The following is a 27,425-nucleotide window of genomic DNA, read 5'->3' on the forward strand; positions in this document are numbered from 1 at the left end:
CCTGAACTGCAGAGAGCAATCACAGATACAATGTGAACTCCAAAGCTTGCCTCCACCCTAGCTCCATTGTCTGAACTGGCAGTGATAACAGGTCTCTGTTTATGAGACTTCCTGGCTCCTCATAGCATGTTTTCAGGGCCAGCCCTACCATGAGACAGTGTGAGATGACTGCCTCAGATGGCAGATGCTAGGGAGCAGAAGTGGTAGTCCCCCTCCCTATCTAGCTCCTCCTCCTCTTGGCCCCCTTGACTGTACCCTCCTATTGTAGGAGCTGGAGAGCTGTGTGTGCGTGCCACTTGATCTGCACCCCCATAACTATTATTATTATTAGAATTTATATACCACTCTATACCGGTGGGTCTCAGGGTGGTTCACAGAATAAAATCAAGATATAAAACCACAAAATAAATAATGAAAATGAAAACAGCAACCCAATACCCACCCCACCCCCAAAAGAGCCGCATTTTGAAATGGCATAGGATGTAAATCAGATCAACCAGAGGCCTGGTTAAAGAGGAACGATTTTGTCTGGCGCCTAAAGGTATATAATGAAGGTGCCAGGCGAAGTTCCCTGGGGAGAGCATTTCACAGACGGGGAGCCACTGCAGAGGAGGTCCGTTCTCGTGTTGCCACCCTCTGGACCTCTCAAGGAGGAGGCACACGAAGGAGGGCCTCACAAGACGATATCAGGGTCCGGGTAGGTTTATATGGAAAGAGGTGGTCCTTGAGGTAACCAGCCTCAGGTGCAGTAAAGGACACTATCCTGTTGTCTGTATTGAAGTAATATTCAGCTGCCAGTCCAGTTGGCTTTTGGAATGGGTCAGTGGCACCATCTTGTCCTGTACCCAAGAGAGAAGAATGACCTGGGCTGGCTATGCATTGTGCTCCACCTGTGTTTACAGGAAACAGGGTGAATTCCACTTACCTGCCATCATGCTAATAGAAAGTATCTCCAGTGTACAACAGAAACCCCTGGGCAATAAACAAGGATAGGTAGCCATAAGAGCTGTGGCTTAGTGGTAGAGCACACGTTTTCAGTGCAGAAGATCCCAGATATAACCCTCAACTTCTCCAGCTACAGCCTGGAAAAGCTGCTGTCTGAAATTCCCAAGTGCTGCTGCCAGACAGTGTGTAGACAACGCTGAGCTAGAAGAACCCAAAATGTGACTTGGCTAACACAGCTTCCTATATTTCTAGATAATTCAGTGTCTTTATTGGTTTATTCATTATTTCATACTTGTTTTAAAGGGGGGGAAATTCTCCAGGCGGTGAACAAATTTAGTTATACAGTGGTACCTTGGTTTTTGAACGCCTCCATAATTGAACGTTTTGGAACTCAAACACCGAAAACCCAGAAGTAAATGCCTCAACTTTCAAATGTGCCTTGGAGGTCGAACAGGAAATGTGGCTTCCATTCTGAGTTTTCCATATAGCTTTTGGTTTTTGGTTTTCCAACGTTTCAGAACTCGAACAGACTTCCAGAATGGATTACATTCGAGAACCGAGGTACCACTGTTTATTAATCACAACTAAAATATACAAAGAGATTAAAAACAAATAGGCCTCCCTCAAGCCATCATTAAAAATAAAGATAAAATCAATAAAACATTTAAAACCAATTAACTAAACTGTTATGACCTCAGCTCTGTGCACTTTGCCCCATGGCTTCTTTCCTTCTTTATTATTTTTAAGTAATAATTTATTATTGAGATTTATACCCCACTCTAGATATTCGTTTTCAGGAAGGCTTACAGTGAAATGTTCAAAACACATTAAAATAGCCAACGCATTAAAACAGGGGCTAACCTTTGGTCTTCCAGATGTTGTTTGACCACAACTCCCATCATCCCTGGCCATTTTGCCAAGCTGGCTGGGCCTGAGTTGGAATCCAGCTGTATTTGGAAGGCCACAGTAATTTTACTATAATAGAATTAAAACAATAAAAAAATAGAGACAGTAAAAACAGCATAGCACTAGTAGAAGCCCTTTCCTCAAAAACAGTCAGTTCCAACAAAAGTCTGCCGGTGTAAGAACAACAAGGAGGGAGTCAGTGTAACCTCTCTAGAGAAGGAGCTGCAAAGTTTGGGAGCAGACACTGTGTAAGCCCTCTCCCTCATCCCCACCCAACGTGCCTAAGAGAGTGGCAGAATTTGGGGCTCATCCACACCTCTGTTTGCCCCACCATTTCCCCCTGGGGAAACCCACATTTTACTGCTGAATTGGACCAAACAGCAACTGCACTCTCTGTGGATTGCTGTTTGTTCCGATTCAGCAGTAAAGAATATGTTTTTCGGGGGGGGGGGGGAGCTGTAGGGCCAATGCAGAAATGCTCAAACGCATGCCTAGAAAGCACAGGACCAGTGGAAAACTGCTCAGACCCATGCTTTCTAGACATGGGTCAAGCAGAAGTGTAGACGAGACATTTTCTTGCAATGGCAGATCTATCCTATTCTGCGGTGTCTTCCAGTTACCCGTGAGTGTGTTTATGCTGTTCCCTTTCATTAGCGTTCTGCTCTGACCTCTGGGACACTGGGCTTCCTTCTCCCACTTCCACGGGAAGGCAGGAAGCCCACTGTTTGGGGGATTGCATCCTGTGTCTGGAGAAGGCTTGCTAGCTTTGGATAACCCAGGTGTTTCCTGCCTTGATTCATCTGAGCTATGCTGTTTGCTGGCTTTGGGGAGGGGGGCAATTCCTTATACCAATCTTCTTGGAGGATGCATGTTAGCTGGGGTGTAGAAACAGGAAGCAGACTGATACTGTAGGCCAGACATAAGTCTCCTTTTGGATCCACACTAGCAATAAGTGGAATCCAGGCTGAAAATGTGTAACCATTAGGGAGGTGGCAAGCTTGTAGTTGAAGGTTAAGGCAGTGGTGAAATGGTGCTGTAGAAGATATAATATGATGGGAGAGACTTAGGATGAGTTCACATTACTGCCTTAGAGTGCAGTGAAGTTTTTGTTATTAAAACAACTTGCAAAATTGGGGGAAAGAGACTAGGTTAAGCAGTTAGCAACAAGCCATGCACCTTGCCTTTCTCAATGTGCCATGAATTGCCAGGACAGATGACAATGAACCCCAATGATGGGAGTCAAATGTGCTTATTACAGCAGATATTGGATTGCTGTCTTGCTGCATTGTAGTACAAGCAGGAGTACAAGTAGAAGCTGGAAGGTAGACTGGGATCTAGTGGAAGTTACAGTGGTACCTCAGGTTACAGACGCTTCAGGTTACAGACTCTGCTAACCCGGGAGTAGTACCTCGGGTTAAGAACTTTGCTTCAGGATGACAACAGAAATTGCATGGCAGCAGCGGGAGGCCCCATTAGCTAAAGTGGTACCTCAGGTTAAGAACAGTTTCAGGTTAAGAACGGACCTCCAGAATGAATTTAGTTCTTAACCAGAGGTACCACTGTTTATGGGTCCTTTGTGGTAGATCTGCAAAAGTTCCTGGTGGCTAGTTGTCTAACAATAGCAACAACCTCTCAATTAGACTGCTGAAACAGAATGCTTGTGGGGAAAATCAGGCATGGACTGTGAAAGGCCTTCAGAGCTTGGTTCTGGTACTGATCTCAAATTGCTGGCCTAAGCATCTGTTCAGGGCATCCCAGTCCTCATTTCTCAACATGCATCTGCCAGGCTGAGCTGCTGTTTTGCACCTGGCTCTAGTTGGTGGACCTCAGGTTTCTAGTAAAAAATAAAATGGATCCTGAAAGCCTGATGTCTGCCCACCCATGATGTACAGGGGACATCTGTTTCATCTTATAGATCCCTTGTGGGATGTTGGTATTGAAAGGAATCTGTCTTTTTTTTTACTTTGACAATAGCAGTTTGTCAAGTCTATAGGCTCTGAGCTGAATTTTAAAAAAATACAAAAGTTTTGTGACACCTTAAAGACTAACGGATTTATTATGTCATAAGTTTTTGTGGCCACTTTGTCAGATAGGCTTGAGTCCATGAAAGATAGTGTCATAAAGTCTGTCGCTTCTGAGGATATCACACAGGACTTTTGCTGCAAGACACAAACGGAATCAGGGTAACCTTTGAGTTGCATTGAGTTTGATATGCCTTGGGAAAGCTTCACAGCGCCACCTGCAGGATGTCCAAGAGAAAAATAGCAGAAGGGTTTTCTTTCAATATGCTTCAGGAATTCCTTCAGCAACTTGTGGTAGCTCTGAGCGAAGGAATAAAAATCATAGAATCATATTTTAAAGATATATTTCAGATAATATTTTAGTTTCCTGTTAATTAAGTTGCTTTGACTGTATACCTTATATTTGACTTTCTTGAGAAATGTTTGATTCTGGATTGTTTTATTGATGCTTAATATGCTGTAAACTGCTTTGAGATTTTTCTTGAAAACATAAAGGGGTATAGAAATGAAAATAGTAAATAAATAAATCATCTAGCCCAACCCCCTGCAATGCAGGAATATGCAAAGGCATACAGTGTTCAAAGCAACGACCTTGGCATTATCAGTACCACACTCTAACCAACTGAGCTAATCAGCAAGGTACTAATGAATGGAAGCAAAACCAGGCTACAGACATAGCTCAGGCTCAGCCCCAAAGCTGCCCCTGTGGTTAGTGTATCCTCCTGCTTTAAAGTGTTTGATTCACTCTTAGATTGGAATACTCACACAATCCCTGATCTGGAAATATAAGTACACACAATGGGCGCATATGCATTTCCTCTTCTGTGCTTGCAAAAGTAACAGAAATGCAAAAGCTTTGTGCATCCTGCATACTCTTTCCCTCAAAAAAGTTGCTCTGCTCATTCAAAGCAGTGATTTGATACTGACAACATGGGTAACTTACATATCCTTTATGCAGCAAACACATTGGGTTTCATCTGATTCACAAGTTCTTTCCCCGAGGTCCAACCAAGTTCTGTGTCCTTTGCAACCAGCCTGTTGCCCAGTGCATCACAAATGGGAAGAATGGCCTTCCAAGCCTTGAGTCAGCATTATTTAGACACCCAAGACTTTGAGTTGGGTGGTTCATACCAAATTTGATGATAGCCCAGCCCTAAGTCCAGCCACAGATGTTGTCAGAAGGGATACACTTATTTGCATGATTAATCTGAATTGGCTTCAGCGACAGAATATTTTCTAAACATACCTCCTGCTTGGAATCACTCTATGGGGTGCCACTCGTAGATGCTCATAAATAATTTCAGATCTGTCAAAACCTTCTCAATTTCAGTTGTTTCTAATGGATGAGCTGCTTTTAACTTGGAGCTATTAAGGAGCCTCACCTGTGCTGAAAATGTATTTATTATGTGTTTCCATTCCGTTTCTTGCATATCCTGTACTATACAACTCTTCTTAGTCATCAGCCCTGCAAAGTTGCCTTTAACAATTATTAAAACAAAAATAAAAATCCTGCATGGGAAATGAAGCCTGAAAGCTAACAATTTATTCTAAGCCACCCAGGAACATCACATGGCTAAGTGAAATTTTGGGGTTTTTAACGACAGGCTGCAGGGGACAGAGCTGAAAAGGGATTGTATTATTAGGCTAGCCCAGGCATAGGCAAACTTGGCCCTCCAGATGTTTTGGGACTACAACTCCCATCATCCCTAGCTAACAGGACCAGTGGTCACGGATGATGGGAATTGTAGCCTCAAAACATCTGGAGGGCCAAGTTTGCCTATGCCTGGGCTAGCCCTTTATAGGCCCTGACCCCCACTTTTAAATGGGCCGTGAAGATTGCTCTATTCTGGGGGGCTCTTTTAAGTCAAAACCTTCAGTTGTATTTTTTTAGTGGGCTGCTGCTGATACAATTTTTAGGGTGATGTTTCACTGCTGTTTGTTTATTTCACTTTACGGTCAGGACTTATTTTAATTGTGTTGCATTTTGCATTTTTATCTATAAGCTGCCCAGAGTATTTCATCGCAGAAATGCAGGATATCAATGTTCAAACAACAAGCAACATTTTAGCTTGGATGCTGAAATGTATAGGACTCTCATTAGGGGAATGTCACACTGTTTGTGTAGGCTGTAGTTCTCACAAGGATGTCACCAGCAGGAACAGCTCCTGAAGCACAAGGCTGCTAGCATTTTAATGAGCCTCTGCCACTGTGCCTTTAGCAACAGCTTATTCAAACAGGGATTCCGCTGGGGGAAAGCTCACAGCATGCCAGTAAATGCTATCACCTGCTAATTCCTCTGTTAAAGGCACAGAAGCAGGTCGCGAAGCAGGCAGACTTTCCTGCAGCTGGTGAGATGAGATTCCACCCTTTCCGTGACTGTGGGCTTCATGCAGCGGGTGGGTGGTCGGAACCCAGGTTTGCAATATATGAAATGTTCCCTACTGCTAAGCAACCAATAGAGGGCAGCACAGGCACTGCTCTCTAAGAAGCACAGCAGGTACATTGGCTTATAAAGTGGCAGCGCAGGGAGATGAAACTCCAAAGCAGGGGTAGGCAACCTAAGGCCGGGGGCTGGATGCGGCCCAATCATGTTCTCAATCCGGCCCGCAGACAGTCTGGGAATCAGCATGTTTTTACATGAGTGGAATGTGTCCTTTTATTTAATATGTATCTCTGGGTTATTGTGGGGCGTAGGAATTAGTTCATCCTCCCCCCAAAAAATATAGTCCTGCCCATCACATGGTCTGAGGGACGGTGGACCAGCCCATGGCTGAAAAAGCTTGCTGACCCCTGCTCCAAAGCATATAGCAACTGATTCTGGAAGAATTTGAACAATGTGGTGCTGAGTAAGATTGGCACAGTCCAAATCTCTTGCATTTGTTTCCTGCTACATCTTAGCATCTGCCCTTCCACTTATGGGCTCTAGCCAGGAAAAGTGAACGGGGACCAAGCACTGCAATGACTCTCTTCTTAGGAATTGTTGCCTATGCCTGCTAGGAGCTGGTACTGGTGGCATTCCACCACCCATTTAACATCACAGATCATTTGCCACCACTTCAGTTGAAGAAGGGCAGTGTTAGGGACCATGATAGAGGGACATCAGCCTGGGAAAAGAAGCTCAACCTTGCTCATCCACACTCCCACTTGTCCCGTGCCTAGAAAGCACAGGTCCAAGTGGTTTTCTCCAGGAAAGCCCACTCTTCAGCACAGAATCGGAGCAAATATCAATCCCTGGAAAAACCTGACGGATGTTTGCTCTGACTCAGTGGTAAAGATTGAGTTTTCCTGGAGGACAAGCGGCAGGCAGGACAAGACTAAGTCTGGATGAGCCCTTTCATAGAAACAGAAAACATCTGGATGCTTTCTGCCTGGTTGTAGCCTTTTTTGTGCAGGGGGTTGTTTTGCTGCATTTGTAGACCCGGGCTCACACCACTGACTTCATGCTTGCCTCCTTGGTTCATCCCAATCTGCAAGAGGAATCCTGCTACAACACATCAACATCGTCATTTCTAACATAGCCAAACCCATGCAGAGTTGTGCATACTCCATGTCAGAACTTGCAACAGGGCACACCCTTGTATATGCGGTGTGGTTGCTGGCTCTGATGTGGCTGGGACCCATTTGGAGTGGTGGGATCCCGTACTGACACCATTAGAATGGGATTCTGGTTGTGAGAACATGAGCCTCTCACTTGGTGCTTGGAAAAACCAAGGGGAATTGTGTGATCAGGCTCCAAGCCTTTTCTTTTTCTTTTTGGAGGGCTTTTCTTTCAGTGATATGCAGGAGTTCAAGTCCTTTCCCCCATGTTTGGGAGCCAATTGGGAGGAAACAACACAGCCTTTTGTATATTGTTGGAACCAGTCAAGGCTGTCGTTCTGACTTAAAGGCATGCAGGAGAAATCCCGCTTGGAACTCATATTTTGACAGATTATTTTGCAAGGGAGAGATAAGAGAGCAATACTTTTTCTCTTGGCATTCTGGGGGATGAGAGCATCAACTTTATTTTGCCTGCTGCGATGGAAACTCTGCAATCAGAAGACTGGCCAAACCAAATGAATAAATGGCTTATTCACTCATAATGAGACGTCACAGAGCGACTTCTTTCTGCCTTACTTGTGCTAGCAGTGGTGCTGCCAGGGAAGAACTTTGGGGCAGTAGAGTGAGGGGAAGACTATTAAGTCTGAGATTACTTAACTGCACTGGTTATGGAGTCACCCTCTTGCACGTAGAGCAACCATCTTTTCAATGTAGGACTGATGGGCTTTCAACAGAAAGATAATGAGTGTTGTTTAGCGTATTTGCCCTTTCCTATGAGGAATTAATGGCACAGCAGGGACTGCCATGTTTTCCTTTCTGCCATCAAGCCCAGGTTAGGGCTCAAATGGTTGGACCAATCCTCCTGTACAGGTGAGAAGGTAGTACAGCAGCACTTGTAGAGCAGATGTGAGGACCTTTGGCCCTTCAGATGCTGCTGAGTTACAACTCCCATCATCCCCAAGCAAGCATGGCCCAGGTTACCCACATGGGAATACAGCTCTTTGGTTGGGAATATTGGGTACAGATGGGCAAATTTGTCTGTTTCTATTTCTTTCTGTTTCTCATTTTTCCAATTTTAGATCTGGTTCATTGCATTTCCTCATTGGTTTCTTTTTTAAAGTTCTTGTGGAAATTTGCCAGCATTTAAGCACATGTTTCTCTTAACAAGGACATTTAGGTATGCAGTGTTGCCTATTTTGCATATATGTTTTCCCTATATAATGTATTATTGTGTGATACCTGCACTGACATGTGCCTTTTTATGCACACTCTTCCAGAATATACACATTTTAGTACACTTTCTTTGGTGGGACAACTGCATTGAAAAAACCAGGCAAGTGTGAATTTTGAAGGACAGCTGCAGATCGGTTCACATACTGTTTCAGGAAGTGTGAATTAAGTAGATTTATATTAAAACGTGACTTGAACTGAAATCCTCCCCATCCTTAGTCTTCAGGTCCATCACCATCTGAAAGCACATTGCATGTAGTGGGCATTATGGCATTTCAATGTGGACCTTTGCTGTTCTGTACACTTTGATATTGCTCTCTTTAAAACCCATTTTACTTATACCCAGTTCATCCTTTGAAAGGTTCTCAGAGTGTCTTACATGGGGCTTCCAGCGTTCTCCCATCCAGGCAGTGGGCAAGCCCTCACCCACTTAACTTCGGCTGTCCAATTGCCTTGATTGCTCCCTCTTCTCACTGGGTAATGCCCAGTGTTTTTACTATATAATCTATCCTTATGGGATTCTAATTATTTCCACTGAAGATATTTCTCATGCACCAACCTGAGTGTACACTTTCTGGGAGGCGCATATCCTATGAATATTCCTTGGCACATTTCATTTCAGCATAAATCATTAGCAATTGTTGCTGGTGCTTAACAAATTTCAAGTCTCAGCATGACTTTCCAAGAGCTTCATTAACCAAGCCCAAACCTTGCTCTCATGCTGTTAACTGAACAGTTTTAGTATCTCTAAAGAGAAAACCAACTTTTCTCTATGTCCATCAGATCGAACAAATTCACCCCTTAAAGACACTTAAGTTGTTGGATTTTTGGCTCACAACTGGTTGTGATATTGACATTATTAATCGCTTTGCAATGGCTTTCAAGTTCACTGTGTGATCCTGGTGTTAACATCTTTAGCTGGAAAAGACCACTTATTTCATTCAAGCTGATGATGTATGATACACTCTATCTAAACCAATAGCTATGCCTCTCTCATTGGTTTCCAACAGAGAGATTCTCATCTAGTGTGAACGAGCCTTTCTCTGTTTAAGATGAAGCCAATGATTTACAGCAGAATTGCCCTAGATTTACATGAGGGAAGGATCCAGCCCTAATTCATGTCACACTGTGTTGCCATCACCACTGCAGGACGTTAATCAATGATGACTGACTAATTTCCTCATTTTCTTAACAGTTCATGTTGCACCACAATTAAATGAAAACTCATAACTTGTCCTATTTTCAGCCTTTATGCAGCTAATTGTATCGGTTGTTGCAATGAAATCTTGTTTGCTCCAGTTTAGAAGCATGCTTAAGCTGTGTACAAGTGTACTGTAGCAGGTCACACCCTCTGCCAGACTGCCTTTGAGAGAGGGGCAATGTTGTCTGTCCTTTTAGTTCAAACTGTCTTGACAAACCTTTCATTTGGAAACTGAATGGAAGTCATATCAAGTCAGATCTCCTTCGGACCTCCGATTTGTAAGGGCGAAAGCAGTGGTTTTAGGAAGTAAAACTGTCCAACCTCCAACATGCAAACGTGGAGCTGCATTTTTGCTGTCCTTTTGGCTTTCATTAAACCTGCTGAGCCAACCATCACCAAAGTGATTTGCGGTTTATCTATACACTCCACACTTCAGCTTTTTCAACAGCAATTCGCTAGGAAAGGGCAGTTCTGTGAAGAGTCTGTGTGCTGTCAGAGGGAAATCTCGGCACCTCCAACAACTTCAGTTTCCATGATTCCTTTGAGGAAGCTGTGACAGCGCAACTAGTATAAGATAGAGGATAAGTTTATAATGTGGGCATGCCCAAAGGAATTGTCACCCAAAGGGGTTCAATAGTAGCTGGATGCTGGGAAACAAAATGCCTGGGGTGGTGATGTTATAATGCTGGTAACATAGGATGTTAAGAAAATAGGAAGCTGCTTCATTTAGTGCAGTACTGTCTGCGGACTGTCAGCGATTATCCAGGGTTTCAGACAAGAGGACACTCATATCTGGAGGTGTCAGAGAACGAACCTGAGACTTCCTGCATGAAAAGCAGGTGATCAGTGGCAGTGACCTGTGTCCCTACTGGTGCTCAGACCTAATGTCTGTTGAGAAGCCCAAATCCTCTCTCGTAAGTGAACATGCCACTCCGCACTTTTAGAATTCCGTAGGAGTGGGAGGTATTAATCCATTTTTTCTCCGAGATCCCCTTTCTTCTATCAGTTCCTTCGGGTTTCAGGGTCAGAACCCACTGGGTCCCCCCCTCCCTCCCTGAACATGCCGCGAAGTGTGTGGAGGCACCTCAGCCCCCTGGCAGGATGAGTCATCGTGGCCTCCCAAGACGAGACATTTCCCCCGCTCCCAACTCATCCCGGTTGCATTTGCGTCATCAGCTCCACCTGACTGCACTGCAGAGCCAAGCGATGACGCCAGCACCGGGGCACTCTCGGCAAGGGCTGCTGTCTGAGGCTCAGCTCTTTTGCTGCCGCCTGCTGAATGGACGGGATGAGCTTCCGGGATCTGCGCTGCTCTCGCTCTAATCACCGTCGCGCTCTTTGCTGAATGGAAGACTCCCGAGTGCGGAATGCTAATTGTCATTCTAGCGACAGGGAGGCGAGCGTGTCAGCTCTGCGCTTGGCTGTCTGTTCCTGTGCAACAATCAGCTGCCTGTTGCAGCACAGATAGCTGTACTCAGAGCGCTCCTCAGCAAGCCGCAGTAGCTCTGCTTCCCAGGGACGATCGACAGCCATCCCAGCGCTATAAAGAGCTCCTGGCTCCAGCGATCATTTTCTTCTGCATTGCTGCTGGCCAAGGAGTTTATTCGTGAAGTTCATACCTACAGTAGATGTAATACAAGCACCTTACTTAAGCAACCGCTTGGCATTCCTTCTGCCTCCAGAAGAGACAGAGATCATCCTTCAGGCCTTTGGAACATCTGGGTGAACTTACCTAGCCCTGTGCCTTTAAATTCTCATATCTTAACATTGGGATGTAGCCCCCTCCTCTCAAGACGAACATACCAGGGCAAGCATAATTTAGCCTTCAAGACTTATCATGTATAGGAGGTTGGGCTTTGTTGGTTAGTGTCCAGAGGAGTGGCTGGGGGGGGAGGGGCAGGGCACACTGGGCACCACACAGCGGGGGCGGCCCCTACCGTGGGGCCTGCAGAGCGCCAGAGTGAATTTTCTCTCCTGGGAGTGATGCCTGTCTAGTTCATCTCCTTTCATTGGTGCCATGTAATCATGATGATGATTTGTGCATATGGTAGTATCAGGGTGGGGCAGTTTTGCACGATGGGTTAAACCACAGAGCCTAGGACTTGCCAATCAGAAGGTTGGAGGTTCGAATCCCTGCAACGGGGTGAACTCCCATTGCTCGGTCCCTGCTGCTACCAACCTAGCAGTTCAAAAGCACATCAAAGTGCAAGTAGATAAATAGGTACCACTCTGGTGGGAAGGTAAACGGCATTTCCGTGCACTGCTCTGATTCGCCAGAAGCGACTTAGTCATGCTCGCCACATGACTCAGAAGCTGTACACCGGCTCCCTCAGCCAATAAAGCGAGATGAGCGCTGCAACCCCAGAGTCGGCCATGACTGGACCTAATGGTCAGGGGTCCCTTTACCTTTTTACCTTCAACACTGTTTGTGCCTGAAACGGTTTCGGGGTGGGCATCCTGCTTTGTTTCCAATCAGTGCGTGTCCTGTGACTTCCTGCTGAACCCCTGTACAAATATTTGGAGGGCAGGGGCTGGTCTTGCACTCCTTGTGCTATTGTGCATCTATTCAAACCCTGATGTCAGTAAGGCAATAGCTTTGGCAAAAATCGACTCATCAAGAGGAGTGATGTGTGGGCAGGTCAGTATAATTTCCCCACAAATTCATTGGGATTGTGGAATACTTCCTGCAAAGAACACATGTTTGGCAGGCCACCCAGTTCCAAACAACTCATTGACAGGCTGCCAACGGTGGGTCTGTGGCACAGGACTCATTTTATCCACGTGGAAACAAAGGCAGATGAGAAGCCAAGGCTCCACTAGCTACAATATTCACTTTATATACCATACAGACTATATTTTCTTTCCAGTGAAGGGAAAGTAAAGGGTGGGAAGGCTATTGATTAAAATGCAGTCATGGGGCATCAACCATTCCAAAGGGCAAGCAAAGCACAGCTGAGGGGGTTCTCTGAGAGAAGAGAAGTGGGGAACATTATACACTTTTCCCAACACCTCCTGGGTCACTCCTTGTTCATTCCTGTTAGCGATCTGTTTTGCTCTTTCTTCTTCACCTCTGACCAGATGTCAGACAGGTCCTGGATAAACTGCTGGATCTGAGAACAAAGAGGATGAACATCTGGTTAATACAAGTAGCGGGGCAGCCATCACAAGAGCATAGGCTGGAACTGGGGGCTACTTTGGGATTTTTATTATTTTTTATTATTTCAGTCTTTATTAGTTTATAAATGACACACACACGCAAAAACCACAAAACATAACTCACAAATAAAAAGAAAAAAAGAACAATATAACATGGAAACACAAAAATATTTCAGCCACCAACTTTCGCCCTCCTTAGTGTGGATTCTTTGTTTCCTTATTACTTGCCTCTATTTTTCAATAAACTCAACCTGTATTAAATCTAAAGTTTTAATGTGGGGACAATGTTCTTTTAAATATTGTCTATAAATCTCCCATTCCTTTTTGAACTTTTGGGTCGATGGATACTTGATCTTCTCGGTCATATTTGCTAATTCCATATATTCAAACAGTTTAACCTGTCACTCTTCTTTTGTTGGAATTTTATCTCCTTTCCGTCCCTTGGCTATCAGCATTCTCACTGCAGTTATTGTGTACATAAAAACCCTCATTTTCTCTCTCAGAATGTCTGATACCATAATGCCTAAGAGGAAGGCTTCAGGTTTTTTTGATAAACATTATTTTGAACAATTTTTTTAGTTCATTGTATTTAAGTTCCCAAAAGCTCTTTATTATTTTACAACCCCACCACATATAGTACATTGTTCCCTCTAGTTCTCTACACCTCCAGCATAAATTTGAGTTGGTTTTGTACATTTTAGCCAATTTGCTGGGTGTGATGTACCATCTGTATAGCATCTTCATAAAGTTTTCCTTTATAGTAAAGCAAGCCATAAATTTCAGTTCATTTCTCCATAAATTTTCCCATTCTGTCATCTGTATATTGTACCTAATGTCCTTCGCCCACTGAACCGTAACCGATTTTACTTCCTCTTCTTTTAAAAGAAAAGAAGGCTACTTTGGGATTTAATTGGGGCTGCTGGTCTGGAAGATAGAACTCTTGGTAGAACTATGGACTATGGGGCTGGTGGGGGGAAGCAATGTCCAAACTACACTGGAGAGAGAACATGCTGTAGCACAAGAGTCAATTCACTACTGTTTCCAGCTTACTGTGTTTCATTTCCAGATGCATTCTGGATGAACCAGATATAAACCCTCCCAATTATATCTCCTTGTCACAACATGGCTTGATGGGCCTCAAACAATGAAGGACTGAACACTTTATGCTCAACTTGCAACCAGAAATGGCCCACTCACGAGGCGGGGTGAAGCAACCATCTCAGGGGGCAGAAATGCAAGAGTGCCCTCAGGGCACTCAACCCCATGTGTATTTTGTGGTTTTGTATTTTGATTTTGTTCTGTGAACTGCCCTGAGACCTTCGGGTATAGACTTAAAAGCACTGCCAGACCCTGGAGAGGAGAGGTGGAGAACTCAGGACACGTGTACCATATCCAGCTGCTTGTGTGTGTCCTCCACGGGCACCATTAAAGCCTCCTTCATCTGCTTGGCAACACTCTGGAAGAGATTCAAAGTGGCCATCTTGATGGTACCCAGCATCAATGTTTTCTTCGCGGCCGTATTCTGGATATGGGCCCAACGTGACTCCTGCGGAGAAGGCAGAGGCATAGAAAATGAGGTTTCGATGGACGTGACTAGTATGCTGCTACTTTCCATGTTAAAAGTGCCCCGAACTTCATTTGGGGGAGATGGCGGGGACAGGGCTCAACACAACTTGCATAGCAACCAGCCTAAGATGCCTCTCTTATGTTTTGCATTTCCATTGTGCAATCTGATCTGCCACACACAAAGCCTTTTCAGCAAAATGTTCTGTGTTATTGTCTGCCTGTCTGTCTCCCCGCCCCCCAATGGAATTTTGGTTCAAATGCTAAGAAGTTTGTTACTAGGCAGAAATGGGCAGTCCAGTTAGGGTTCATGGCATCATCCTGCCTTGTCCTGCTGTAGCTAGTCATTCAAACACAAGCCCAGCATCTTTCTTTTCCCTCCCTAAACTGTAAGATATTCACCATTGCCAAAGATGGTGGTAAACGTTCTCTGGCTACCACTAACAAGGTTTAAAAATGAAGTAGCTCCCTCCTTCTGTCATTTCTTCCTGATAAAGAACAAATATGGTGGTCTGGAATGGCTCCTGGAATAGCTCAGCTGGTTAGAGTGTGGTGTTGATGTTGCCAAGTTTGCAGGTTCGATCCTGGTAAGGGACTGCTGCATATTCCTGCGTTCAGGGGTAGGGTGGGGTTTGGACTAGATGATCCTCAGGGTCCCTTCCAATGCTACGATTCTCTGAATACTCCAGCCCCATTTGCGCTATGTTTTGAAAGCAGTATCGTGCCACTTTAAGCAATCATGGCTTTCCAAAAGAATCAAGGGAACTGCAGTTTGTTATAGTTGCTGAGAGTTGTTAGGAGACCCTTATTCCACTCACAGTCCCCAAAGTTCCCCAGGAAAAGGGATTGACTATTAAACCACTCAGAGAACTGTAGCTCTGTGAGCAGATTTTGGCTCCAGGCCTCAGATTCCCTATCCCTGATTTCGAGTGATACAGTGGTATGTGCTAGCCAAAATGCCCTGCCCACTGCCAAACAGGTAAGTGGCTCCCAGTGATGCCCAGTGGATTGCTGACCATTCCTGCCATCCTCTCTGGCTTAAGTTTGAGCCAGGGTTTGTCTGCAGCTAGTCCAGAGTATGGGTTCATGGCAGCGGATTTTAAGTTATGATTACACCGAGGTCTGGGATGAGAGTAAGCCTGTTAGGATATGCAGATAGTTCACGAAGAGACAAAGATTCTGATCCATCCAGACTGGTTTCAGGCTTGCCATCGTATTACCAGGTCAAAGCCCTCCATGCAAAGGAAGACATTTCCCCATCCCTACTCCTTACCCAGACGATGACATCGCTGCGGGCATGGTCGAAACGCAGCTGTAGGCGGGCTAGCTCATTGTTGTGCTGCAGCATCTCATCATCTTTTTCCTCCTTGTAGCGCGCCAGGCGGACTTTAGCTTGCTCAATCATCTCCATCCCCTCCTGTGCCGACTGCACAAGGTCCCGGTGCATTCCTACGAGGGTCTTGTAGCGACCGATGACCTCCCGGATCTCCTCAAACTACAGGGAATGCCTTGCATTACTGTCCTGAACCCTGAGATACCGATCTTCCCTTAGCCAATAGTCAATTCCAAATAGTAGCCCCTCAAGGATCACATCGTCTCCTCCCCATGACAGATCCTTGGACATGCAGGAACAGATGGGTGCCTGGCCACAGACACCATAGCGCAGCCAGCCAATATATTGGCTTAGGAAGCCAGCTATTATTGTACAATGGGTATTTGACCACGGCTGTACTGCACTGTGCAGAACTACAGCTTAAAGGCAGCAAATAGGGGGACAAATGCTCACGATACAAAGTCACCATCATTGTTCATGAAACTGTGTAGATGCTTGAATAGCAGTTGCACCAATGATCCAGTTGTTCTAAACTTCAGATTCTAAAACTTAGTTTAGCATCAACTGTAGAAACTTCAGATTCTAGAACATGATTCTAGATTCTAGCATGAACTGTAGAGCCAGTGCTAAACCCAGTGCTTTTTTTTCTGGGGGGATGCAGGGGTACACATACCTCTAAACATTTTGTGAATCTAAGTTTGGCCTCATTGAGGGGCAGTATTTCAATATGAGTAGGAAAATGAGAATTACCATAAACTTTTTTTTCAAAAAAGAAAAAGGAAAAAAAAGCACTGGCTAAACCACAGAGCCTAGGGCTTACCGACCAGAAGGTCAGCGGTTCGAATCCCCGCGAGGGGGTGAGCTCCCGTTGCTCAGTCCCTGTTCCTGCCAACCTAGCAATTCGAAAGCAAGTCAAAGTGCAAGTAGATAAATAGGTACCACTCCGGCGGGAAGGTAAACGGCGTTTCCGTGCGCTGCTTTGGTTTGCCAGAAGCTGCTTAGTCATGCTGGCCACATGACCTGGAAGCTGTCTGTGGACAAACGCTTGTTCCTCGGCCTATAGAGCAAGATGAGCACCACAACCCCAGAGTCGTCCGCTACTGGACCTAATGTCACGGGTACCTTTACCTTTACTTAATTCTGATCTGCATATTTCTGGTGGCACAGACAGAATCACAATAAGGTAACTGAGGTTTCTCCCACTCCCCACCTCAAGTGTTGGTCCTTTGTCCCCCTGCCTGCTTCTTTGGTTCTGCACACAGGCTACAGACCAAAGAACTGGACATCTGCTCTTGAGCTCCACCCTCAGACTATGTCTCCCATCTTAGCAGCCATACGTACCTCGGAGACCTCAACCACTTTCTCCAGGTACTTGTTGAAGATGGAGTATTGCTGTAGCTTGTTGTAGAGCTTCTGGTGCTGCTGCTTCAGAGCTGCCATCTCTAACTTGGCCTTGGCCAGCTCTTTCACTCGCTGCTTCTTTAGTTCCCGCTCCTTGTTGGCTTTCTTCAGGGCTCTGATCCGTTTCTGGTCATTCTCCTAATGGCCCCATGTTGGACCCCACCCCACATACCATTGAAAGGGAATCAAGACAAGATGCAGAGTCTATAAGGCTGTCAGAAGTGCATAGGAAGTTGCCCTGTACCCTGTCAGGATATTTGCCCATCTAGCCCAGTAATGCCTGCTAGTACTGTTCTGGAGGCAGAGGCAGTGCTATAACTAACTAGCCATTTCTTTGACCAAGGCTGCGATTGAACATGAGACCTCATGCACACAAACCGTGTGCTCTACCACTGAGCTATGATCTCTCCCAACACCATGTCTCCATCTGAACCAGCATTGAATTGAGCTAGGAAATGGAGGTACTGCTTTAAAAGTACCACTACTGAAATTCTTGGCATTCAAACTGAGTCTACTCAGCATCTGGTGTGCAAAAATTCAGCTGGCTGATGGAGCCAATGTGGCTTGATCTTCTCCACTGCTAGCAGTAGTCAATGCCTGAATATGGTTTGCTTGGGTTAGCCTGCAGAAGCCTCAGCTATGGCACTTTGCATAGCCTGCTGCATTTATTGAGTCTCTGGTAATCTTCCACAAGCTGATATCTAGACTGTCCTCTACATCTGGAAGACAAGCTCACTAATTCGATGTTGAAAATAAAACACGATGTGATTTAAATACCTGGTGATTGCATTAAATGAATCTTGTATATTTTGTGTCCTTGCCCAGGTTATGCCCCCTATCACTCCACCTAAGTTAAACTGGGGTAGTTTCAGCTAGGATAGCTCAATCGGTTGGGCATGAGACTCTTAATCTCAGGGTCATGGGTTTGAGTCCTACGTTAGGCAAAAGATTCCTGCACTGCAGGAAGTTGGACCAGATGACTCTCGTGGTCCCTTCAAGCTCTACAATTCTACGATTCTACTACTGGGTGAAGAGCAACTAGCCTGTGTACATATGCGTAGCTCCAGGCATATCACAATCAGGCCTGTGCTGTGCTTAGATAGGGTGGAGGTCTTATAATGTAAGAGCCAGAGAAATGCAAGAAGCAAATACCTGTATGAATTGCTCAAATTTCCGAATATATGCTTTCAACTGAATCTCCTTAGAACCAAGTTCCTCCCAACGATTGTTCAGTGCTTCCATCCTTGTCTTGAATGCCTAAAAGGTTCACAAAGGGAAGAGACCAGTAGGACATCTGATTCCAGTAGATCAGACTGGTGCCTTTGAGATATTTTGGACTACAGCTCACACTCGTCCCTATTAACCATTCTGATGCTGATGGAAGCTAAAATTCAAAATATTTGGAGGACACCTGGTCAGGGAAGGCTGCAGTAGTCTTCTTGTTCTGTTAGGAGTCGGAAGACTGTGTTGCCTCCTTCTTTTCTCTCAAGTTACAGAGAGCCCAAAACCTCAAAGAAATTAGCATCCTGGCCAGGTGGATCAGAAGGTGTTTTGATAGCAAATAGGGAAAACATGTGCAATTTGCTGCCAATAAGCCATGTAGTCCTGTGGTTTTGAAGTGGCTGGTGACAAATGAAGGTAAAGCTGGTCATCAGGGATACAGAGGCAGTAAAGCAGGGCATCTCCTCACCTCCTTTTGTGCCTCCATGGCCTGGTGCACCAATTTGGCTTCTTTTTTCTTCTCCAGGAGCCGAATGGAGGGAGATGGGGACTCCTCCTCAGATACTGGGAATTTCCTAATAAAAGAGAAAAAGAATTTTCCCATGAAGAGTGCAGATATATTTCTAAGTCATAGGACCTGTGAGCTAGGTAGGTTTTGTGCAGCTCACACACCTTAGGATGAAGGGGCAGAATGATAGAATATCCTGTTTGTTCAAAGGTGCCTGGATCAAGCCCAGAGATGAGTTTCAGTCAGAAAACAGACAAGGTTCCAAATTACAAGGTCTACAAGGAGCAGCAAGAAAATGGGGCTTGGATTCAATTTAGATACCCAGCAAGAGAAAGGGGTTTGGAGGAAGGAAACGAAGCTTTAGTGGCAATAGTGGAAGAAAGGGAAATGAAAGCAGTGAATGGAACATGAGACAGACGAAGAAGGATGTTGGAAAGGAAAAGTGAACAGCTAATCATGGAGCCAAGAAGTGAGGAAGCTAGGCTTGTTTTAGTACTGGGTGGTCTGGTTAGTTGCCGAACCACTTGGGAACAGGGGTACAGCACCATCCAGGGAAGTATCCTGCAACAATTAGAATTAGGATTATTTGAGCATGCCAACAAGTGTATAAATAGTGATAATCTAGTAGATGCTATATATTTGAAAATACAAAAAGTGCTTTACAAAGTCCCTCGTCAAAGGATCCAAAGGATCAAACTACATGTGACATAGAGATTTATGTTCAGGATCTCCTACTTTTTTTAAAAAAAAGTTAATGGCAGCAGATGGATGTTACAATCAGGACCATAGCACTGGAGGTGAAGTTAAAATCCTCCTCTTACAATTTTCCAGTGTAGGGGGCTGTTACCTTCATGTCTAGTTTGGGTAGGCTTCAGGGAATCCGATTCCTCCCCTGGTGGCAGCAAAAAAACAGATAAACAAGAAGAGTTCTTACCACGTAATTTATTCAGTATTTACAGAATGAATGCAGTCTTTATTAAATAATGGTGTTGCTCTGAATAAATTCCAACCCCCTCTGTCACTCCTATGTTATCCCTGCGCCAGCTGATCTGAGCTTTCTGTTCTACTACTTGCAATGCTTGCCTAGTCCTAGTCCTGGGAGAGGGTGGCTCAGGAATGCTTTCCAAAGACACTGAGACTGTCAGCTGTCTCTCTCCCACTGCTTCTTCTTCCTGCTGTTCTTCTCCCAATATTCCCCAGCTTTGCCCCTTTGCAGCCTCTGAACTATGGCCTTCTGCCAACCACTGTTCTAAATCTATACTGTCTTCCTGTTCTTGGGAAGGTTCAAGAGGACTGAGGCAGCCCCCACCATTCTTCCTCAGTCCAGTCCCTGATGTAGACTTTCCAGATGCACCTGGCCAGCTGTTGCTGGAACCAGGATGCTGGTAAGACCTTGGACCCTTTTATTAAAAGTGTGGGGGGGGGGCGTGAAGCAGGAGAACCTAGAAGGGGAAAGAAAGAAGAATATACCAAAAACATGGGAGAGCAAAGAAGAAGACCATGGAGAGTAAAAGGTAGAATAGAGAGGAGCCCAGAGGAAGGTTCTTGCTGGAAGAGATTTAACTCACATCAGAAGTTTCAGCAACTTCTGTCCATACTGTATGCGGAAATACTCGCTCAGATCCTCTTCTTCCATGGTGGTCATGATGCCTGCTCACTGGCTAGGCAATGCACCCCTAGCCCTTTTAAACCCAACACTCTACGCAGAGCTAGAGACACCCCTTTCCACCTCTCCTAATGCCTTGGGAGGAATCAGGCAAAGAGAGTCTGTTACAGTTGGGGTCACAGAACCTTCCGGAAGATGCAGAAGGGTTGCTTAGCAACCACAGGGCTGTTCTGCACTGGGAATGATGTAGGGTCCTATGTGAAGCTATCGTTCTCGTGTGAAGGGTACCAGTAAATGCCACAATCCATCATTCCCTCTTGGAGAAGGACTGAACTGGCCAGGGAGATTGTGTGAAGTAGCAAGCATATACTTTTAGCGGCCAGTGGTTTCAGAGTGGTCAGGATAACAGGAAGGAGTTGTCATTTAGAAAAATGGTCAAATTAACCTTTTCTGCTAGATGGAGGAGAGCATTAAGGAATCAAAACACACATAATGCTCTTTGAAACAACATTGTGGCACAGCACGAGTTCTGATTAGAGCTGAAAAGAAATTAGATTCACTTTATCCTATCCTCACTTTCTGAAACAATATGTGAACCGAAACACAAACAGCCTTTAAAATTCACGCATCTCCAAATTTTGTAATGCAGTTCTCCAGCTGAGCGATGGGGCGGGGTGTGTATGCAAACATTGGTATAAAGTGTGTACAGGAATGCATATATCAGTGAAAACTTCATGCAAATTCATTATACTACGCAAAATATATTCTCAAAGTTCAAAATGTGCCCACTGGCCCAAAGAGGTTGGTTACCCCTGTTCAAGGTTGTTGTGTTCAGTTCCATCCACCCTATTGTCTCACAGTTGCTATGGCAAAAATGAAAACTTTGATGGTGACAACCAGATTGATAGGATGATACTACATACAAGTCTGGGCTTCTGTGCAGATAAGCAAGAGTGATTACCATGGTGGCAACTTTGAAGTAGTGAAACTTTAACTGGTCTCTTCAGGTGCAAAAATATTTGAGACTGGGACAAGCTCCGTCAAGCCCTGAAGCTCCAAAAGGTTTCCTGGAGAGTGGAATGCATCTGCCAGGCTCCTACGCCGACTTCCTTGAGGTGTGTGGCTGATCATGCTGCAGAAATGCCAGCTAACCATCAACATTGTGTGGGTGCTTTTCAGCAAATCCTGGGATCTTGTCACCACAGAAATGTGCCCCTCCCTCACTGGAAGCATGAACAGCACGAGAGTGCCCAAGATTTGGCTGAGCAAATGTTATTACGCCAGCCCAGTGTAGTATCGGCATCCTTCACCCCAACCCATTGTGGATTGGGCACTGTCTGTGGTGGAAGTCTTGATCATTCCATCAGCTCTGCTGTGTGTGGTAGGCCAGCTCCATCAGATCTCATCTCCCCTCAGCTGGCATGCGGGGTCAGCCATTCCATCAGGCTACCATAGCAAGAGATTAGAAGCAGGGCTCATTCATCAGCTCTGTTGAAAACCGAACTCCGTCAGGCACCTCCCAACCCTGAACTGTGCCAGCTGGTCACTTTAAGAACAGCTGTTTAAGAATTGGTGCCTGAGTTTGATTTTTATTTTCCTCTTCCCTCTCTGTCCTTTCCCCCTTGTGTGTCATTCCCCCCCCTTAACCATTGTAAGCCTGTAGGCAGTGATCTGTTTCAATTAACTGCATGTTAAACCACAGAGCCTAGGACTTGCCGATCAGAAGGTCAGCGGTTCGAATCCCCGCAACGGGGTGAGCTCCCGTTGCTCGGTCCCTGCTCCTGCCAACCTAGCAGTTCGAAAGCATGCCAAAGTGCAAGTACATAAATAGGTACCACTCCAGCGGGAAGGTAAAGGGCATTTCCGTGCGCTGCTCTGGTTTGCCAGAAGCTGCTTAGTCATGCTGGCCACATGACCCGGAAGCTGTATGCCGGCTCTCTCAGCCAATAAAGCGAGATGAGTGCCGCAACAGCAGAGTCAGTCATGACTGGACCTAATAGTCAGGGGTCCCTTTACCTTTACCTTAAGCCACTCTGGGAGCCTTTTAGACCAAAGAGTGAACTCCAAATAAAATAAATAATCATAATAAGTATTCCCCAGGGCTGATCTAGTCATACTGTCCTTGTGTTTTCACGTGGGCTGCAGCAAATGCCTTTACACTGGGGCTGAGCCTGAATTCTCCTGAAGTCAGTGATGGAAAAGTTTTGGAGCATTACCTCATGATGGAGTGGAAGCCACAGCGGGTTAGCTTTAATTGTCTTGTGCTTCACCCTTCTCTCCCAGTGTCTTTACATCTTCTCCCTGACTGAGCGCTCGGCTCTTGGATACAGTATGTGCTTTAAAAGCTCAGCTTCTTTTTTTCTTAGGTTCTCCATGGCAACTGCATCAGCACCCCATGAATAAATTACCTCTCTGACACAACATCGCTTATTAGAATAGAGAAAATGCCATTTCTGAGTCGTGTCTTTCTGATGGGGCCTTTTGTCTCTTCCTTCATTCTTCTGTCTGCCCAGTTCTCTGTGTGAAGAGAAAGTCAGCCAGACAGTTTGCCTTGGGGTGAGCACAATGTCCCTCTCCAGGCCATGGGTGACTTCAAAGGGCAGTGAGAGTTTCCTGTCCTGGCCTTAGTGTGGAGGATGCCATGGTAGGGAACAGACACTGTGGGTTGGCTTGCTTGTCTACAACCCTTTTCTTAAACCTAGTCCTCTACGGCTCTTGAATTAACCTCCCCTCCATCACCCACATACGCATCCTGCAGTTCTCAGTTAGTCTCATCTTTATCCCTCCTAACTGTTGTCCTGCCACAACATGCAGAGGGGAGATCGTTTTGTCATGCAGAAATGTTTGTGCTGATGGAACAATTATAATAGCAGGCCCTCCAAGTGTCCCTAGTTTCCAGCGACTGTCCTGAATTTACAGAAGCAGTCCCAGTTTCTCGCTTGATCCTGGAATGTCCCGCTTTTCCTTAGGACATCCCTATTTTCTTCAGAGGAATGTTGGAGGGCATGGAGTTATGTGACCCCTGAGCCAAGAAGATAAGTAACTATACAGACTTTAGAAGACATCTGAAGGCAGCCCTGTATAGGGGAGTTTTTTCATGTTTCATGTTTTATTATGTTTTTATATATGTTGGAAGCCGCCCAGAGTGGCTGGGGCAACCTAGTCATATGGGTGGGGTATAACAACAATAACAGCAGCATCCTCCCCATCCCATTTTTCTTTTGTGTCATATCTTTTAGGTTGCAAGCCTGTGGGAAGGAACTGCCTTATTTTTAATTGATTGTACATGAATCAATTGAGAGACCTGTGTGTAAGTAGGTGTGCTTTTTCTAGTCTCAGGATTCCAGGTTAATCGGTGTTGACTACAAATGAAAGACTGGAACTCTGCACAGAGAACTGTCCCATTTGACAGTTTTCAGCCTGTTGTGAGCTAAAAGTTCAGAATGTCAGGAGGAGAAAATTGGGGGGGAAATGCTGCAGTTAAATGTTGCAATAGAAGCACTTCAGTAACTCAGTGGAATTGTTTGTTTGGGAGGTATTGTGTGTCATATTGTGCATTCAGAGTTGTTGCAATCATCACAGTGGCAGACCAGTTTGTTTAAACTGTCTGTCCTGTTGCTACTAAGTGAGAGCAAGGGCCTAATTTTAAGGTTGCAATGGGTAAGGAGAGTTGAATCTCCCTGCAGCATAACTCCCAACAATTCATTGCCATCTCCCACCCCAAAACTGGCCTCTGATGTCAGAAGCCAGCTCACATACCTGGGAGAGGGCTGCCAGGAGGTGAGTTTGGGGACGGCTCATCTCCAACCTGTGCACACATTTTGCACTTAAAAGCAATGCTCCCATTATGTAGGGAACAAAATGCATAAGCCTCACCAGCTGAGTCCCCACCCCAGTTTTAGCTAATCTCACCCTCCAACACTCTAACAAGACAGTAACTAAGAGGGCCATTTGAAACCAGAAAAGGGTAACCTCTGAATTTGAGCACTGCTTAAAATCTGAAACAGTCTCCCATTGTCATGTGCAGCTTTTGCTTCAAACTTCTCCATCTGTGATTAATTACTGAACCTTAATGGCTTTTCGCATCTATGATCAAACAAACTGGTGAGAGGCAAAAAGCTGGATTCTGTGACCTTTGCTAGAGATTAAAATTCAATAAAATAATAATAGTGGCGAGAATACCAAGGCATTTGACTCCTATCTCCTTCAACTTACCAAGTGTGCAGTCCTACCAAAACATTCTCCTGGGTTTCAGCCAAAATGTTTCACCCCTGCAGGCTTATATATTTTTTCCTTTCCTCCATGTTGTATTCCATACAATTTTGTACAGTTATAAATGTTGCCTTTGAAATTCCTTTTAACCTAGGTGGGGTTTACTATTTTTATTAATAATAATTCTGAATCTTATATTAGCTCAAACAGATAAAGCAGGGAACTGAAGTACCGTACATGTCACAAAAACAAATACAAACAATAGCTCCCCTTGTTCCTACCATAATTATATAAGACACAAATCTGGGAACACACAAAAGTAGGGAAGAAAAAGGCTGTGGATAGCAATAGAGCAGTTGAACTAAGTTTATTATTGACATCACCACCATATTACCAGTTTAGAAAAGCATTTCCATTCCATAAAGAGGATGATTTTTTATTTTTTTTTGCAGATTGCAACCATTCTGTACGTCATGGGTAGCCAACATGGCAACTTCCAACATTCCTTGGCTATTGGTGATACTAGATGAGGCTGATGGGATTTGGAACCCAACCACATCTAGGAGGCCACAGGTTTCCCACCCCTGACATTACACCTTCCTTTCCATTTGGGGCATTGTCTGGCGGTTCATTCAAAGTAGGTGAAAGAAACAGATTAAACTCAAGAGGCTGAATTTTCATAGGTAGACAATTAGGTCTTATAACATATTTGTGCAAGCAGGCTCTGGCTGGAGACCACTCAGTTCATCCCTAGCATGTTCTTTCTACACTAGAGATTAAAAACATCCCAAGGTAAAGACGATTTCTCCCTCAGTTGTGTTCCATCTGCAAAATGCCACATGGTGGGGCTGTTGCAAGGCATCCTTGCCTTGGCTGGAATATATTTGTAAGATTTATTTATTTATTGCTCAATAAATACTGAGCAGGGTTGTTGTTGTGGATGTGTTGTTGGCAAGAGGCTGTTTCAAGGTCTTAATCTTGAAATTTGCTATTTTTGAACTCTGTATAAGCCTAACTCAGCTATTGTGGGAGCAGCAGCCAGGAGAAGGTGTGTATGAAGGAATAGAGAACGATCCTCTTATACTAGAATGTCAAGAAAGAAAGAGAAAGGGCCTTTCTTTGGAATGGATGCCAAACAGAATAGAACTGGGAGGGAGAGAAAGGTGGAGTGAGTTGCTAAGAAGTTCCCACACTTGTCATTTCAGAAACAAACATCAGAAACAGTGTCTGATTTCTCTCTCTTTCCAACAGTTCCGAGATAACATGTCATGATGAAGATGGGTTTCTTCTGTCTTGGAGTTTGGACCCACAGTATCAAGGCCCTGATCATCCATACACACCAAGCCTGGAATTATTCTCCAACTCAAGATTCCTGAAGTCAAGGACAGGGGCAGGAAATGCTGTTTCTCATGCTTTTGCTAGGAAGGACAAACCCAAGGATGAGGAATCTGTTGGTGGACTTCAGCTTCCACCATTCTTGCCCATTGGCTATGCTGACTGGGACGGATGGGATTTAGAGTCCAAGAACACCTGAAGGGTACCATGTTGGCTAACTCTGCTGTATACTATATGCTTAATCAACTGGCGACCACAGAGTTCCAGCTAGGTAAATGCAGGAAAGATAGCTACTCCTGTTTTTAATCAGTGCAGGTTTTATAGAGAAACCTCACTGAGTCTTTGGGGAGACTGGACTGGAACTTGCCACAGCAGTGGCCTGCATGTCTTTGATTTCCCAAGTCTTTTTAAACACCGGCTCTCCCTGGCACTCCCCCCCCCCCAATCCATACAGCAATTGTGAGTCTGAAAACTATGAATGATTGCCAGCTGCTAGTTGGAATCTTCAGAAATGTGCCAATTCATCCTTCCTCTCCTCTCTTTGTTAAATCCTATCCCTCCCCTCCTCCGCCCCATCTTAAGAGCATGGAATACAAAAAAGCTGCCTTCTACCAAGTCAGACCACTGGTCCATCTAGTTTAGTATTGCATACACTGACTGGCAGCAGCCCTCCAAGATTTGAGGCAGGGGACATTCCCAGCCCTAGCTGGAGATGCTGGGAGGATTGAACCTGGGACCTTTTTGAGCTTCTTGTGTACACACAGTGTAGAATTTGCCCTGGATGTAGATTCTGAAATATAGCCGTTTCTCCAGAGAGTTAGGAATATGCAAGACACAGCTGTAGAGGAGGAAACCGCTGCCAAGAATAAAATTCCTGGTAAACATTCCTGTATTGCTTTAATTAAAGCACAACTCAGCTCACAACATCAGAAGAACAGAGGAATGAAAGGGGAGCACCCACTGATGCCTGTTATGCTGCTACAGTATGGTGGGGGGACCTGAATATTCAGGAGTTTGCATTTGTGATTTGCTTTCTTCTGATAAAGCACTTAAGCTTTTTGCACAACACTGCAAGACTTGTGGCTTTTAGGAGCACAATTACCCCTGCTTCGTTCTCATTCAGACTCCTTCCAGTGGCAGATAGCAGAGTTGCTGGCAGCACTATATTCTTGCTGCTGAACATCCTTTGTAACGACACTGACATTAACAGCAGCGCTCGCCCCTTTGTATCCCTTCTGATGGTGCCACTT

The 27,425-nt window shown here is 45.0% G+C and overlaps 1 protein-coding gene and 2 long non-coding RNA genes across 4 annotated transcripts; 1 reads left to right on the top strand and 2 right to left on the bottom strand.

Annotated features, from left to right (window-relative positions):
- Positions 1–3,888: 3,888 nt before the first annotated feature.
- LOC310672496 lies at positions 3,889–8,880 on the bottom strand. The gene is made up of 2 exons (XR_014508629.1): positions 8,787–8,880; positions 3,889–4,090 (listed from the first exon to the last, which is right to left on the bottom strand). It is a non-coding gene; the product is annotated as an uncharacterized lncRNA (long non-coding RNA).
- Positions 8,881–12,652: 3,772 nt separating this feature from the next.
- Positions 12,653–20,818, bottom strand: CCDC42 (coiled-coil domain containing 42). Its single transcript, XM_083429711.1, has 7 exons — positions 20,591–20,818; positions 18,984–19,089; positions 18,446–18,550; positions 17,234–17,431; positions 15,833–16,054; positions 14,384–14,542; positions 12,653–12,950 (listed from the first exon to the last, which is right to left on the bottom strand). Exons 1-7 carry the CDS (start codon positions 20,665–20,667, stop codon positions 12,858–12,860), a joined length of 960 nt encoding a protein of 319 aa, XP_083285837.1. The 5' UTR covers positions 20,668–20,818; the 3' UTR covers positions 12,653–12,857.
- A 48-nt stretch (positions 20,819–20,866) lies between these two features.
- Positions 20,867–27,061, top strand: LOC310672065. Of its 2 annotated transcripts, XR_014508375.1 has the most exons (4): positions 20,867–21,743; positions 23,868–23,938; positions 25,293–25,477; positions 26,092–27,061. It is a non-coding gene; the product is annotated as an uncharacterized lncRNA (long non-coding RNA). The 2 variants fall into 2 exon arrangements; XR_014508376.1 differs by lacking the exon at positions 25,293–25,477.
- The last annotated feature ends 364 nt before the right edge of the window (positions 27,062–27,425 follow it).

This window comes from Podarcis tiliguerta, assembly GCF_965153285.1.
Source record: "Podarcis tiliguerta genome assembly, chromosome: 2".
Classification (NCBI taxonomy): Eukaryota; Metazoa; Chordata; class Lepidosauria; order Squamata; family Lacertidae; genus Podarcis; species Podarcis tiliguerta.